General features: G+C 26.4%; 4 protein-coding genes across 6 annotated transcripts; 3 read left to right on the top strand and 1 right to left on the bottom strand.

Annotated features, from left to right (window-relative positions):
* The first annotated feature begins 297 nt into the window (after positions 1-297).
* On the top strand, positions 298-2951 carry LOC112602645 (adrenodoxin). Of its 2 annotated transcripts, XM_025350834.1 has the most exons (5): positions 298-437; positions 900-1012; positions 1088-1220; positions 1962-2045; positions 2838-2951. In XM_025350834.1, the coding sequence occupies exons 1-5, from the start codon at positions 340-342 to the stop codon at positions 2842-2844; spliced, it is 435 nt and encodes a 144-aa protein (XP_025206619.1). In that variant the 5' UTR covers positions 298-339; the 3' UTR covers positions 2845-2951. The 2 variants fall into 2 exon arrangements, with proteins under 2 accessions (XP_025206619.1, XP_025206618.1); XM_025350833.1 differs by lacking the exon at positions 2838-2951 and having other exon boundaries at positions 1962-2635.
* LOC112602647 (dolichol-phosphate mannosyltransferase subunit 3) lies at positions 2900-3885 on the bottom strand. Its single transcript, XM_025350835.1, has 3 exons — positions 3192-3885; positions 3050-3127; positions 2900-2990 (listed from the first exon to the last, which is right to left on the bottom strand). The coding sequence occupies exons 1-3, from the start codon at positions 3339-3341 to the stop codon at positions 2937-2939; spliced, it is 282 nt and encodes a 93-aa protein (XP_025206620.1). The 5' UTR covers positions 3342-3885; the 3' UTR covers positions 2900-2936.
* Positions 3886-5732: 1847 nt separating this feature from the next.
* Positions 5733-9665, top strand: LOC112602643 (RNA pseudouridylate synthase domain-containing protein 1-like). Its single transcript, XM_025350831.1, has 4 exons — positions 5733-6205; positions 7115-7361; positions 8460-8736; positions 9102-9665. The coding sequence occupies exons 1-4, from the start codon at positions 6035-6037 to the stop codon at positions 9241-9243; spliced, it is 837 nt and encodes a 278-aa protein (XP_025206616.1). The 5' UTR covers positions 5733-6034; the 3' UTR covers positions 9244-9665.
* Positions 9202-15559, top strand: LOC112602642 (probable cytosolic Fe-S cluster assembly factor AGAP009023). Of its 2 annotated transcripts, XM_025350830.1 has the most exons (11): positions 9202-9286; positions 10042-10158; positions 10214-10309; positions 11087-11230; positions 11308-11416; positions 11709-11867; positions 12081-12329; positions 12392-12608; positions 12673-12830; positions 13028-13256; positions 14343-14370. In XM_025350830.1, exons 2-11 carry the CDS (start codon positions 10090-10092, stop codon positions 14353-14355), a joined length of 1443 nt encoding a protein of 480 aa, XP_025206615.1. In that variant the 5' UTR covers positions 9202-9286; positions 10042-10089; the 3' UTR covers positions 14356-14370. The 2 variants fall into 2 exon arrangements, with proteins under 2 accessions (XP_025206615.1, XP_025206614.1); XM_025350829.1 differs by lacking the exons at positions 9202-9286; positions 14343-14370 and adding an exon at positions 15020-15559 and having other exon boundaries at positions 9974-10158.
* The last annotated feature ends 32 nt before the right edge of the window (positions 15560-15591 follow it).

Here is a 15591-nt window from a genome sequence, read left to right as displayed (position 1 = left end):
AAAAAATCAAGCTGATAGGCGCGTGTTTAATGCTTATCACCTGACACCTAACACTTGATGATAATAATAATAATATAATATATTAATATATATTATATATCCTATTAACTAGGTAAAAGTCATAGTTATATGGAAGTTGTAAAATGTTATAGTTGCATCTTATAAGAATTGTAGACTTGTAGTTAACTTGTCAAATGATTTAATTTTATCACTCTTGGCAAATTACTTATTTTAGATTTATATTTATCGTTTTATAGATATTTTAGAAAAAAAAAAATTTTAAGTTAAATGATAAATTATTATTTATGAAACGTTTTTTTCATATAAATACCATCAAGTATGTCAATAAATCTATTAAAACATATTATCACAAAAAGTTGTATAAGAAGCGGAATATATAATATAAAACACATGAGTACGGTAAATAATGAAAAGCTGTAAGTACAGACCTTAATAAACTTTTAATATTAATTCTAGTAAAAAATGTTCTAATTTGTTATTTTTATGAATTTAAACAAGTAATACTTGTTTTTCTAATTTAGCTAGGACATGTAATAAAATTCAAAATTATTGAAATCTCATTAATCGTTATATAATATTATTTGTTAAAAAATGTTCACAACTAAGAAAATTGTTGCTGTAGATAGCTTTAATATATGTTATAACTTGTTCTTCACTACATTTCATTTTAAAACAACAATTTGATAACTAGATTTTATTATATATAAAGTTATTTTTAATAACTTATTATTTGTAATATTTTGTGTATACTAATTTAAAATTGAATGATACTTTTTCTTCATTTTTTGATAAAATGCAACTTTATTCAATCTCAACAATGTACCAAAATATAAAATATTTTCTTTCTTAGTAACTATGAATATATTTTTAATTTTTAGTATTAAAGTAATTTTTAACAAAGCCAATGGCGACAAAATTACTGCTGAAGGCAAAAAAGGAGATTCTTTGTTGGATGTCATAATCAATAATAACTTAGATTTTGATGGATATGGTATGATCCTTAATTAATAAAATAAGTATTTATTACTGTATGCTTTTATATGTTATATTAAACTTCATTTTTCAGGAGCATGTGAAGGTACATTAACATGTTCTACATGCCATGTGATTTTAAATTCTAAGGATTATGATTCATTACCTGATAAACCCTCGGACGAAGAACTAGATATGTTAGATTTAGCATATAACTTAACTGATACGTAAGAAATTTTTATTAAACTTTTATTATAATAGTTTTGATTTTTAATAAATACTAATTAACTATTATTTCTATTTCGTACTAGTGTTTGTCAAAACATTAAATTATTTATCTTTACCAAAATCAATTATGTAATTATTATTTTGTTATTAATAACTGTACTTAATTAATAGACTGGTATAATAATATTTTGTATTTATAGTATTTTATAATTAATCCCTCAAAGAATTTAACAAGTTTTATTGTTTTAAAATTAAATTTACAATTTAATCCTGGTTTAAGAACATATTTTTAAACAATAAATGTAAGATTCTATGTTTCATTGGTCAATTAAAATAAATAAAACACTATACACTGATTCCTTTTTTTAAATTAACTTTCTGTAATATATAAAACTATAGCTGCAAATGCTAAATTTATTATAATTTATTGATTAGGTACCAACCTAAATTAATCCTAATTTTTTACCTTTTTTGTTAAAATATATATTTTTGCTTTGAAACTTTAAATTAACTAATTATTTGTGTTATCATCGCTTATAAGAAAACTATTATGCTACATAATTATTGTTAATGAAATCATATTATCTAATTTTAACTTAAAACTTAATTCATTAAGTTTATAAAATGTCAATTTATTATTTTTAGTGTTACAGAGACATATCAAATTAATAAACTAATTCCTAACCAAACTTAAATGTATAATTAATATTAATCATAGCTAGTATATAATTTTGTTTCAGATCTCGATTAGGATGTCAAATAATTTTAGAAGAAAAGTTGGATGGCTTAGAAGTCAACGTACCAGCTACAGTTAATGATGCTAGGTATAATTAAAAAGTATATTAAAAAAAATAAATATTTTTTCTTATTTACATTAACATATTATTTATAAACTTTAGTGAAAACTTAAGGGAGAGAGAGGACTTTAAATGTTCAGAAGTTTTTTTTAATTAAAAATTAATGCATTTATTGTTTCACTTTATTTTTTTTATAATTTAAATACTTAAAAATAATACAGTACTAAAATATACAATATAAATTATGTACAAGAACATTAAATGCCTATGAACGATAATTTTAACCAATGTTTAATTTTATATAATTCTTGTAAATAACAAGAATTTATTAGTGTTGACCAATTTGTTGTTATAACCATTTTTTTGTATTTTTATTTTAACTTGAGTATACTATATAATTCTTCTTTAATCGGGCAGGGTACATATAATACTCTTTATAGTTTATAGAACAAATATTCACTTTGGTATACCTCCCATAGTTATGCTCAACATTATTTACTTTCATTTTAAGTTAGTTTCTTATTCTATTGTATACTTGTGTAAGATAATAAGATTGTATTATTATATTTATAATAACTAATAACTGAAAAAGAATATATCAAAATAATTTATCAAGGAAATTTGGAAATAAAGGAATTTTTAAATAATTCTGTTAATTTAATATTTATATGAATATATGTAGTATATTGTGCATCTTACTTATAATACAACTATTTTAATATGTGTTATAATTTATAGTTTATATAAAATATTTATTTTTTTATTATTTAATATTTAATGTATGTTCACATATTTACAAAAAATACATTTTTATTTCAGAGACTAAAATAATGTATGTAAAATTACATTTAGCTATAAACATTGTTTATGTGGAATGTTATCTCCGTTGTTGCAAGTAAATATATATACTTATAAGTATTAATCAAATTTAAATCCCTTTTGTCGAAGGGCTGTTCTTGCTTCTTTTATTTCCTGTGAAATCAAAACATATAATTGAACTTCAATTACAGTTATTAAATATTTTAAGTTACCTCTTGTAATTCCTCTGCAGCCGATTTGCAATCATTGAAAGTAGCCACTCGATACAATATAATTGCCAATGAGAGCACCTAAACACAATTTAATGTTACAATGGTAATTGTAGATATTTTTCAAATTATCATTTGTACTTACTCCAAAAGAAATCAGTAAAATAATTGGAAGAAATTGTATGATTACGAAGTATTCCTTGGAAATTTTACTATCATACTGGTTAAAAAGTAAACTTAACCATAATATAGATAATACATTTACACCGACAACCCACTGAGTTAATTTTTTCATTTTATAGCTTTTCACGCAATCACTCCCGAGTCCTATACACTAATGGAAATATCACAATAAAAGTAAATATTTACAACTAGATTTTCATTTAGCGTCCACTATCCTAAGACAACACTTTGTATAGTTAAATAAATGAATATTGGTCGAGTAATACTAAAAAAATGTAAAGACGTATTGTACAACGTGCACTATCGTCCGTCACCTCGGCGGCTCAGCTTATACAATAATAGATAAGAGTAAAGTATAGATAAGACATAAGTGTTATTTGGTGTTCAAGCACGGCGCTTGTTTTGCTGTTGGTTCTCGTATGGGTAGCTGCTGTGATCGCCACTGTCGATTTCAGTGATTGAAAATAACATCACCGTGGCTATGTTGCATGAACCCGTGAACGTGCCCTGAATTTCGGTGATAGCTTATGTGCTATTTTCCGTACTCGATAACTTGGTAAGTTTGTTCATCAACCAATCAGAAAAAAAAAATAGAATCTTGTCACGTATGCTCATAACCATAAAGTAATAATCAATGATCATAGATAATAATATAAAAAATAACGCTAATAAATTATAATGTTCATAACTGTGATAACACTGTATACTGATGAGTTATTTACTTATTAGTGATAAATGATAAAATCTAAAAGTCCAGCCGGCAACGCAACATATGATGCCAACATAGCAGCTCACAGCTCACGTCTCCCTATACAGTAAAATAAGCCTTATGTCCGAGTGTCCGGCAGGCTTTAGCCTTTAATCATTTTATAGTACAACTTTGGAATTTAGATAGTATAGTACTATAATTGCCGGAGTTACTGTGTTTATTTTATATGATGTTTATGTATTACAAAGTTCCCCTGAAAAGTTGAAACTAACTTGGCTTATTTTACCTAAATTTCTGTAGTGCTTTCCAATCAGTTTTTTTAATAAAACCTTTTAGTCACGATTTAAGAGATTTAAATAATTTTAAAATAATTACTCTATGGAGGTAACCGTTGATAATTCCATGGTTAAAAACCCAAAATTATTGAAGACATTTAATAGGGGTCGTTTTAAAATAGGTACGAACGTTACTTATATCTGAAACGTAAACGATAGGTGCGGTATATTTGATATATTGACAAAATAAGGTATTAGACAAAAAATTATGCCAATATTCCTCCGCCAGGTTAGTTCTTCCCGGCGGAATTTCTTAGAGAAGCCCGGAAATCACCGTTTTTTTGGAACTCGACATAAGCTTAGAAGGTACCATTGGATGTGGAAGGGGTAACCATTTGTGAAACCGGGGAAGGATGAAGAACCCGAACTCCAAGTAATATTTTTGTTTATTCTTTATTTCAGATAATTTATTTGATTATTGATGTAACGCAGATTTGTAAATGAAGAATCATAACCAATTGAATTGTGAGAAATGATCATGGAAATATTGACATCGAACTAATCGTTGGGTATAGGTGGATCATGAACGGGGATCTATGAAAAATATTAAACTTTTCTTTTATAATTATTTTTGTTGAATAGGACAGCTTCTAAAAAAGATATATTTTTTACATCCATGAATTTTTTTAATGTTCTTCTGTTTGATCCACTCTGGGAAATTTTGATCTGGTGAAATTTAGTTGCCCTTGCAATAAAATCTAGGTAGGATCCGAAACAGAGACTATTGAATACGAAAGAGAGTTGTTTTTTTTTATTTCAGAGCAATGTGAGCACCGTGCTTTACTATGACAGAATCTTTACTTTGTAAATTAAAATGAAATCTTACTAAGATAGAGATAAGGATTTCAATTCAACTTTATTGAAAGTACGCATATTGTCGTTAACTTCACGTGAGATAATACTAAATACGGTGAAAGGATGTAACATAATGTGCTAGGAGACCTTCGAAAAACCCCGATTTCGATATTAATTGGTTCAGCCGAATAACGCCTAGGCAGTTGACCAGTATTGACGAGATTGAAAAGTTTTGACTTTTGAGAGGGTTTTCTAAAGGGACATTATATTAGATCTGTATCATTAGATCCTTATATTATACATAAATTGTCGTTTCTCTAATGTAACCCACCTTTCGCTTATTTAGGCATTTTATACATGGGTATTTTCTATAATATCTGAAATAAGGTATCTTACTGGTGTTTTCAATGTTACTAACAGGCTCATTTCCATTCTTCCCTATTTATCCAAGGTTTTTGAACTAATAACTTTTACTAAAATTAAGAGAAGTCTAAATCACATTATTTTAACCAACAAAGTTGACTTTCAGTCTAGAAAGTTTATTGTCGAATATAAATACATAAAATTTTATTTTGATTTGTGATATTAATTCAAAGGGTAATAACATTATAATAGTGTCGCTTATAATTTATATACATACCTACTTGCTGTTTTTACTTCTGTACGAGGTTTCTAAAATTTAGTACATACTAATCATTTCCGATCCATTCTATCTTAGACCTTGGTCTGTGCATAATATTAATCATGGTTTTATGACTTTTATGCCTTAAGTCTTGGATAAATTATCTATGAAAGATGATTAAAAATAATTTAAAATAAACATTTGATCTGTACTATGGAGGTAAATTATGATATGATAAGAAACGTTTCACGTTTGTATTTAATCGTTTGATAATGTTCGATATCGTAATTTTAATTTATAAATTATAACGTAAAAGTTTTAAATTTTTTTCATATCATGTTAAAATGATATTTGAACATTTAATTAATTATTTCATGTCATTAATTAACCTAGTCGTCATCAGACTTGGTTTACGTGATTCCAACAACAGTGACTTGGAAATCGTGTACAAATCAAACGATTTTATTATTGTCAACAAACCTGAAGACATATTTACAAACAATCATAACAAAACAGTCAGTATAATATTATCTAGTACATATGTTGTAATTATATAAAAAGACTTAATCGATACAGTGGTTGAGCGGTAGCCTTTAAATCGTAGGTAATAGACTAAAGACTTATTGTAATAAAATATGTTAGAGTTTATAGTATGTTGGAAAAATATATCTAGATGTAATGGTATACTAGAAAAATCCAGAGACAGTATTTCAAAGATGCATGGTTTAGGGTTTAATTTTTTTTTTGTTAATTACATACTAATTTAGTAGGAAATATTTCAAACTATTATTGACAATGTTGGAAATAAAAAAAATTTATAAAAATGTTTGTAAAAGTTTTCAGAGTTAGAGAAGCAAGCATAGATTATGTTTGAATATTGGCAATACTTTGTGATGTAGTATGATTTTTATTTTTTATAGTTTAGGTTGACGTTATAAACTAATAGAGAATATATTACTAAATAATATAAAAGGATCAATATTTCCTTTCAGCCTCTCCCTTTTTATAATAAATCAAACTCCATAATTTCAACTTATTTTCAATATTATTGAATTCTATTATCACCTACTATTATTTATAATTCTTTTAAAATATTCAGAAATTTGTTAAATAATTAATTTTATAGTATTCTTCCGTAATAGATGAAATATATTATATGGTACCTATTTCTATTTATAAAAATACACAATATTTTAAGATGTATAATAAATGATAAACCAGAAATAAAATTTAACAAAACATATTTTATTTATTTATTTTTGATCAGTTTCAGTATTTTTTATGTAAAAAATTCCCATGATTTTAAGCTTTTAAGTCTAAAAATTTATAATTAAGCCTCTAAATTGATTTATCGAGTAGTTATTGTTAAGTTGTTAAGTATATTGAATCACTATAATTAATTATATACTATTATATTTCTACAGAGGCCGTCCTTGGATGTATTACTTGGAAAGAAATATCCACATTTAGTAAACAGCAAATTAGAACATAGTTTCTATTTTGTACACAGGTTAGACTTTGTGACTAGTGGTGTGTTATGTATTGCTCTAAACAAACAAGCGTGTGCCAAAGCTTCGGGTGCAATGCAAAAAAGAATATCCCGAAAATATTACATAGCGCTAGTCAGAGGACATGTGTCTAAAGACCATTTGGATTTGATCAACCCTATTGGTAATAAACTTTATAATGATAAATGACTAATATAATCTCAAATTTTATTCCTCTTAATTTTTACTTTTTAAAATTATATAATTAATAAACAGTACAAAAAGAAATGTATAAAATAGAATAAATTAATTCATTTAAAATTAATTAGGAATATTAATCTGTAAGAAGAGTTAAACTGACAATAATTATCATATGCACAACCAATAACCACGGGTCCATGGACAGGCAACACTGATATAATAATATAAAAATTGACTAAAATAATTTTAAAATATTTATAACTTAGTTACACTATTTTATGCTATTTACAGTAATGTTTTTTTCAACTTAAAAGTTAATATTGGTAATATATATGATATATATAAATATATTATAGTAAATAATATTAATAAATGCAATATTTTTGGAAATAATTAAATCAACTTACTTATCTACTGCAATACTAAAAGTAAAATAAATAACTCATAGCTATTTTTTAACAAAACATGAAATATGTTTAGTAATATAGGCAGATCGTTTCCACTCAGAATCTGTTTTCATATACAATGATAGGTCATTGAGTTCAAATTTAACACACCTCTTAGTATACCACTTGATACCTATCACCTACGAGTATGTACACCAGAACAGTACTGTACTTGCCTACCATTTTTGCTAATGACCAATTTGAGAACTAAGGAGTAATCAGTGAGCAACTAATTTTCTAGCAAAAAAAAGCATATTTTTTTTATATACATATTAGAAAATATGATGTAGACTCAAACCATTATTTGAAAATACATCCTTGCATTTAACAATGATTGAATCAATTCATTTGAATTGGGGCATTTAATTTTATTTATTAAGAATAATTGTGAGGATAAGTGTACGTTTTTCAGAAGAGACGAACTTATAACATAAAACTATATTAATTATTTGTCTAATATTATTTTATGTGAATTAGTTTAGTAACTAATAAATAAATAAGTATCTGACCAAAAAGGCATACTGTTTATAAAGTTTGGGTCATCACCCAAAGTAAAACGCGGTAACGAGATTTAATTTCTATCTCGATATCATATAATATATCATGATAATACATATCCAATAATTTTTTTACAGGGTACTGTGCTAGAGAAGCGAATGGAAATCATAAAATGTGCACCGTGGACGAAGAATGTTGCACCGAACCTCGGGACGCACACACCCGGCTAATAGTGTTGGAGCGTGGCGTGTACATGTCGTATCCCGCGACCAAAGTCCTGTTACAGCTCGTCACTGGCCGACGTCATCAACTTCGGGTGCACTGTTCAACTATTGGCCACACGATCGTCGGTGATTACACGTATAGCGGTCGCAAAGACACGAGTCCTTGCCGTACGTTTCTTCACTCCTACAGGTGGGTTGTGTTGGCTGTGAATAGCAATCCGACCGGAGGTCTTGTAGACCTTTAGGTGACGTGGCGGCCAAGTGCTAAGTAAAAGTAATACGGATCTTGGACTATTTAATATTTTCATCAAAGATTTTGAATTTGTGTATTGTAATCTAAGTTAATATATATTATTGACTATTAAGCATACTCAAATAAAAATATTTCTGGACTAGGGTCCTGCGAGTCAAAAATAGTAAATAGTAATATATTATTCTATGAGCGTTTTTATTCATGCTATAGAGTTTCGCTTATAAATCGTATGATGATAAAATTAAAAATTATAACAATGACAATTGTATTATAAAATGGCTGTGTATACTGATTTGTTTCAGACTGGAATTAGGTGTCGACGGCATAAACGTCCAGACGAATGATCCGTTTACTGAAGCCAAACTTAAAGGTTTATGGATCCCAGTGGAATACGTGAACAGAGTAGGAGATGATTGTTTTCGACTGTTTGGTAGCTGCAGCTGACGTTCATTAATTGTGATTTCAGAGTATCATACCATATATTCATGTACATATCAACATAATAGCCTATTTTATTTAATATATTTAACACCTATAGTAGTATTCGGTAAAAATATCTAAAGTATATAAACTTTTCTCTAATGATTTTTAGTCGCTTCAGTTATCTAATAATAATACCATCATAGTATAATGAAATAATAATATAATTAAAGTTCAGTAAGTTCACCAAACTTTTCATATTCTGTGACCAAACTGAGTTCATAGCGTATACAGTATGTTAGACATGTGTACCTACTACCTATCTATTATCTATAATTCGAATATGATACGTTGATATCTAAGGAATTAGAACTTCACATAATCCATATTATTTGTAAAAAAAATTAGTACCCAGTTATGTTTAAAACAGTTTAAAATCTAGTTCAATTTCAATGGTAATATGTATACACTTGAATCGTATTAGTTAAGTTTAATTTACAGAGTATAACATTGTCTGTTTCTTAATTTAATTATCATTTACATTTTTAAATTTGGATATTTAGGCATAGAAACATATATTACGTAAAATATAATTTGTTATTATTTTTGATATGATCCAGTTATTTTTATGTAAATTCAAGGTGGATATATCCACCTTGTGTAAATTATTAAATAAATGTATGTTATCAATATGTTTATCAACTATTATTTTTCGTCAATAGCCATAACACAGAATAAAAATGTTATCACATTTTGACATTATCAACGAAGTTAAGAATTGTTAAATAATAAATAGCTATTACTGCAATATTTATATTTTAGACGATTCTGGAATTCAGATCGGGATTTAAAAAAATTTCAAAATTCACCATGATATCTTCGGGATTTAGTGGCGCTTTAAAATTAACAGATTTAGATGATTTTATCACACCGTCCCAGGTGACTACTTAATATTATTTTTTTAACATTAATACTGATTACTAACGTTTTGTAGGAGTGTATAAAACCTGTGAAATTTGAAAAATCATCACTCGGAACAGGAGCAAAAATCAAAATTGGAGATGATGGTTCTTATGTTCAAGAATCCAAAGTAATTGTTTAAATAATAATCACATACATTTAATTTACTATCAAATAGCGTAAAGCAAGTCCTGATGAAACTATTTCAAAGTTTACATAGCTATATGGTTATATTATGTAACATACTATTAGTGAAAAGCACCTGGGAATTAAAATTAGCGTTTATTCAACTATGAATTAATATCACTTGATGTGGAGCAGAAATTAGACCGTAGCGATTGCTCTGCCATCAGTATATATGTGCAAAACCAGTATTTTCTCTTACTAAACAGATAATTCAATTTAGATGTGTAGTTAGTCTTAAGTGTAGTCCTAAAGATCTGTATTGTGGTTTTAAATATTATCTAAAATAGAAAATGGTAAAAGATATTTTATCTTATTGTGTATTGACATTGAAATAGTATAGTAGCAGCACTTGATTACTCCATATCCAGTACTATTAGATGATCTATGCGCAGTAGAGAAAATTTATGCTATCATTTATCGGAGTATCACCTAAAATTTTATGTTATCAAACTAAATTTTATGAAACTTTTGATAATAATTAATATTTTTAAATATTTTCTGGTTTAAAATAAAGTAGTTTAAATCAATATCTGGCAAATTATTCTTTAAAGAATATTAATCTTTCTTTGAACATGTGTATTAATTTAATATTGAAAATATTTAACTTAAAATTTTGATTCGATTTTTTTTAAAAAAAATGGCATCTTAAACTATTAATTTTGGAGTAATTTACTGTATGATTTCTTTAAATTTGAACAATAAAATGATTTTATTTTCACAGAATGGTAAAAGCGAAAAATTAAAACAGGTTGAAATTTCATTAACCGATTGTCTAGCATGCAGTGGTTGTATAACTTCAGCAGAAACTGTTCTAGTTCAACAACAAAGTACTGATGAAATGATGCGTGTTTTTGATGCACAAAATGTAAGATTAGTTTCTGCTCATAAAAAATATTTATTATTATATTTTCATAATACATAGTCATTTTTCTCATATTCTAGGTACTCGATAATAAAAAATTCATAGTTGTTTCTATTTCTATACAATCATGTGTATCAATTGCAATAAGTAAAAATATTACAGTTGAATGTGCTGCATCAAAATTATGTGGTAAGGTTTTGTTTATTTTAGTGATTTATTTATGATGTAAATTGTTTTAACATTTATATGATAAATATCAAAAATTAATATATATCTGTCTAACTATTTAATTAGGTTTTCAAAATATAGTCGAAGTATAATGTTGTTTTACTGTATCATAAAATAAATGTGAGATATCTAACTCTTAATAAATATTTTATTGTTTTTATACAAAATGAAAAGTTATCAAATCTTTGTACTATACTCTATGTATTAGTAAGTACTTATTAGTATTGTATTTTTTTTATTTATGATATTTAAGGGTATTTCAAGAAATTGGGCGCTGACTTGGTATTAGATATAAAACTTGCTGAAGACTTAGCATTATTAGAATCTCAGAACGAATTTATAGAAAGATATAGATTAGCTAAAGCATCAAAAATTCAAAAAATATTACCAATGTTAGCATCCTCATGTCCAGGTAATTTAATTAAATCTAATACCATAACTATACTCTCTCCCACAAGAGAAAATGCTGGATAATACTAAAAACTGGTCAGTTAAATTGAATCCTCTGTAACATCACACATTGTGATCTCACTAAATTCCAAATTGCGACTTCAAAGCCTGGCATGTTCTCTCGTTGGACAGAGTATAGCAACTAATGTTCCAATATTAATTATTTTGTTTTTAGGTTGGGTGTGTTATGCAGAGAAAACTCATGGAAATTTTATACTACCATACATAAGTCGTGTAAAATCCCCACAACAAATTATGGGTTCATTTATAAAAGATTTTATTTCAAATTTGAAAAATAAACCTAGAACTGATATATACCATTTAACAGTTATGCCTTGTTTTGACAAAAAGTTAGAAGCATCAAGGGATCAATTTTTTGATGTAGACAGTCAAACTAAAGATGTTGACTGTGTAATTACTTCTAGTATGTATGAATCTTAAATAGAATTATAGAACATATTGAATACATTTTATTGTACATTTTAGTTGAAGTGGATGCATTATTGGTCAAACAAGACATTATTTTTGATGACATAGTTCCTGTAAATTTTGATACAGTGATAAATAACTTAACAGAAGATAATTATAATTTGTTTACAAATAGTGGTTCTGGATCTGGAGGATATGCCCATCATATATTTTGTAATGCAGCAAAGGAATTATTTAATATTAATATTGACAAAGTTGAATTTAAGCCTCTACGGTTTGTATTAAACTTTTATGACTCTAATAAATTTCTGAATAAGTAATACACAAAACTGTTTTAGGAATATTGATATGAAAGAAGCTACATTAGAAATTGATGGAGTAGTTGTTCTGCGATTTGCTATAGCTAATGGTTTTAGAAACATACAAAACCTTGTCCAAAAATTAAAAAGTAAAAGATGTCCATATGATTATGTTGAAGTGATGGCTTGTCCTTCAGGTTAGATATATTCTTTTAATCATTTATTTAATAACATTTATACATATTTTATATACAAATATTTTTAGGATTTAAAGCTATGAAATAAACTTTTTATATTTTGCTTGGTGTTTAAAAGGCAAAATTATAATAAAAAAATATCTTATAAAAAAATGTTTAGTATTTATAATATTTAACTACTTGATTGATTTTAATAGGCTGTTTAAATGGAGGAGCTCAAGTGAAACAAGTGGAATTCAAGCCAAATAGAGAATTCATAAATGCTTTAGAGAATATTTATAATGAGTTACCTAAAAGCAATCCAATGGAAAGTAACAATGTAAAATATTTATATTCAAATTGGTTAAATGAAAACAACAAAAATGATCACTTATTTACAACATATCGAGAAATTAAAAAGAATGATCAGCCTTTAAATATTAAATGGTAGATAAATAATAAAAAAAGTTATTAAGTGATTTTTAAGTATTTTATTATTTTGTATATTTCTCCACATTTTTTTTTTTTTTTGTAAGCCAATATATTTTATGTTTGCAATTGTTTTAATATTAAATAAATGCTTTACCTATAAAATATTTGGTAATATTTACATAAATTTTCTTACAAATATTTTAAAAAAAATTGTGTACTTTATAAAAGAGCCGGATTTAGAAGTGGGTAACTATAGCCTCAGTGATTCTACTTTAGAAGAGCCCTCATAGGTCACAACCATCAATTAAATAATCTTATGTTATAAAATAATATGTAAGATTAAATTTGAGAAATTATCAATTTTTTATAATTACTTTAAAAATTTATATAAAAATGTTATTTGAACTTCCAGTTAATAACAAACTTTAGAATTCTTAGAATTGTTTTATTGATTCGTGCTGTCAGGCTGTTTATATTATTTTGATTGTTTAATTAAATGACAGGTGATATTTTATTTTGTTTTTTTATTTATTATTTTTTCTGTTAATAAATTATTAAAATTATTGAAAGAAAAAATAACTTAACTTGTAAAAAAAATTATTAGGAGCTTCACTCCTCTAAATCCGGTCCTGTTTTATAGTTTGTTTAAATTTAATTACTTTATAACAACAAATGACAAATTTAAAAACTTCTATAAAAAATATAACTATACAAAGAAGTATACTCTGTTCAAGTTAAGAAATATAGTGGGCAGTTAACTATTGTGCAAGGGTGCAGATTCATTATACATGGTAAGCTTATAGATGGTTGACTTGGTAAGGATAAATAAATGGGTGTTGTTTAACCACTGCTCAATGAAAGTTAGTCACTGCTGAAGTGCTGACTATGTTTCTTAAATTGAACAGAATGTAGTATTACCTTACAAAGATACTAGCACATCTATAAATTGAAACAGAATATTGGTGAGTAAGGCTCAGGATAGAGTGTATTTGTATATTTATTGGGAAAATAAATGGAATAAATACTGATTCAATACATATTGGTTTTATATTATATATTATACCATTATATAATTATATATATATATATTATTTTTTTTAGTTCTCAAAATTAGAAAGAATTATTGGATAAGTAGAATTTGGCACAATTTTCAGTTTCCTTAAAATTTGGGTAAGACATAGAAAGTCGAAAAATGACCTTAACTCGATTCTATGATAGCTAAAGTTATGGTACACTATAGTTTATTAGACATCTATACACTAAGTCTAAAGCTCGGAAAAAAAGTATTTACTAAAGAAAATAAACTATGAGACAAAATTAAATTGTATCACTTACAGCAATGCAATATATTGTGTCACATATGTAGAAATTATCTTATAATGGAATTCCATTTATATACTTCCAAAAATTAAAATTTTTTTCGCCGAGTGTTATCATTAATTTGTAAATTGTAACTCTAAAACATTATGTTAATTTCTAGTTATTTATAAATTTAATTCTATTTTAGTCTATTTACGGAGTCTAGTCTTATCGTTAGCAATCCGACCTGCAGCTTCACCTTGCGAATAAAGTCTAATTTTTAATTTTAAAGACTAAAAACTAAAACATATTGCTTATAGTTTTCTGTTAATGTGTAAAATATAGAAAAATATAGTTTTCTTATTATTAACTACCATATATCGTGTATATGTCTAATTTAAATGTATTAATACAATTATTAACATTAATATTAATTATTATTACAATAATTAATGTAATTACTATTTATCATGTTGCAGTGAATATCAATAGGCGAATATAAGTATGATAATTATGCCAATTTATGCGATTGTCTATCTATTTAAATATTGAAATATTTAAGTCTCTTCCCAAAGTTCTACAAAGTATAAGTAACATGACAAAACAAAACAATGTATGAGATAATAATATAATATGCGTCGTCACGAAAAACTGTCGACGGACCACACGGGTACAAGATGGAAACAGCTCCTATAATATGTAGGTACAGACGATCTGGCGAAAGTGTTTGTGTATACACATTATGTATAAAATAAGGATACCATTGTTTTCAGTCGGACGGTAGGAGTAAAATATAATATACATATATATATGTGTGTGTGTGCGCTCACGTCACAATATTATGTGTGCCAGCGCGGGGAGATCATATCGTATGATATTCTGTACTTACACAGGTAAGGTTATTACCATTCATAAGTGACACGCGTGTATAGTAGGTCCCCTGCGTAGTAGGTACAACACGTCTGCCGCCAGAACCCGTTCACCTGCTATAGATATAATATTATTATAAATTACAGTTTATTACCTACCTAACCTACATATATATATATAT

The sequence above is a fragment of the Melanaphis sacchari genome, unplaced genomic scaffold (assembly GCF_002803265.2).
Source record: "Melanaphis sacchari strain LSU unplaced genomic scaffold, SCAv2.0 Contig8_pilon_pilon, whole genome shotgun sequence".
NCBI classification, from domain to species: domain Eukaryota; kingdom Metazoa; phylum Arthropoda; class Insecta; order Hemiptera; family Aphididae; genus Melanaphis; species Melanaphis sacchari.
The sequence above is the reverse complement of the archived record's forward strand: the minus strand, read 5'-3'. Positions and strand labels throughout refer to the sequence as shown.

Excerpts from the sequence above, each read along its gene's own strand:
- LOC112602642 (XM_025350829.1), top strand. The coding sequence starts at position 10,090 with ATGATATCTTCGGGATTTAGTGGCGCTTTAAAATTAACAGATTTAGAT. Across the intron at positions 10,159-10,213 it reads ATTTTATCACACCGTCCCAG|GAGTGTATAAAACCTGTGAA; the intron begins GTGACTACTTAA and ends AACGTTTTGTAG. Across the intron at positions 12,831-13,027 it reads AGTGATGGCTTGTCCTTCAG|GCTGTTTAAATGGAGGAGCT; the intron begins GTTAGATATATT and ends TGATTTTAATAG.
- LOC112602645 (XM_025350833.1), top strand. The coding sequence starts at position 340 with ATGTCAATAAATCTATTAAAACATATTATCACAAAAAGTTGTATAAGA. Across the intron at positions 1,013-1,087 it reads CTTAGATTTTGATGGATATG|GAGCATGTGAAGGTACATTA; the intron begins GTATGATCCTTA and ends TTCATTTTTCAG. Across the intron at positions 1,221-1,961 it reads GCATATAACTTAACTGATAC|ATCTCGATTAGGATGTCAAA; the intron begins GTAAGAAATTTT and ends ATTTTGTTTCAG.
- LOC112602643 (XM_025350831.1), top strand. The coding sequence starts at position 6,035 with ATGATATTTGAACATTTAATTAATTATTTCATGTCATTAATTAACCTA. Across the intron at positions 7,362-8,459 it reads GGATTTGATCAACCCTATTG|GGTACTGTGCTAGAGAAGCG; the intron begins GTAATAAACTTT and ends ATTTTTTTACAG. Across the intron at positions 8,737-9,101 it reads ACGTTTCTTCACTCCTACAG|ACTGGAATTAGGTGTCGACG; the intron begins GTGGGTTGTGTT and ends GATTTGTTTCAG.
- LOC112602647 (XM_025350835.1), bottom strand. The coding sequence starts at position 3,341 with ATGAAAAAATTAACTCAGTGGGTTGTCGGTGTAAATGTATTATCTATA. Across the intron at positions 3,128-3,191 it reads TTTTACTGATTTCTTTTGGA|GTGCTCTCATTGGCAATTAT; the intron begins GTAAGTACAAAT and ends AATTGTGTTTAG. Across the intron at positions 2,991-3,049 it reads CTGCAGAGGAATTACAAGAG|GAAATAAAAGAAGCAAGAAC; the intron begins GTAACTTAAAAT and ends TTGATTTCACAG.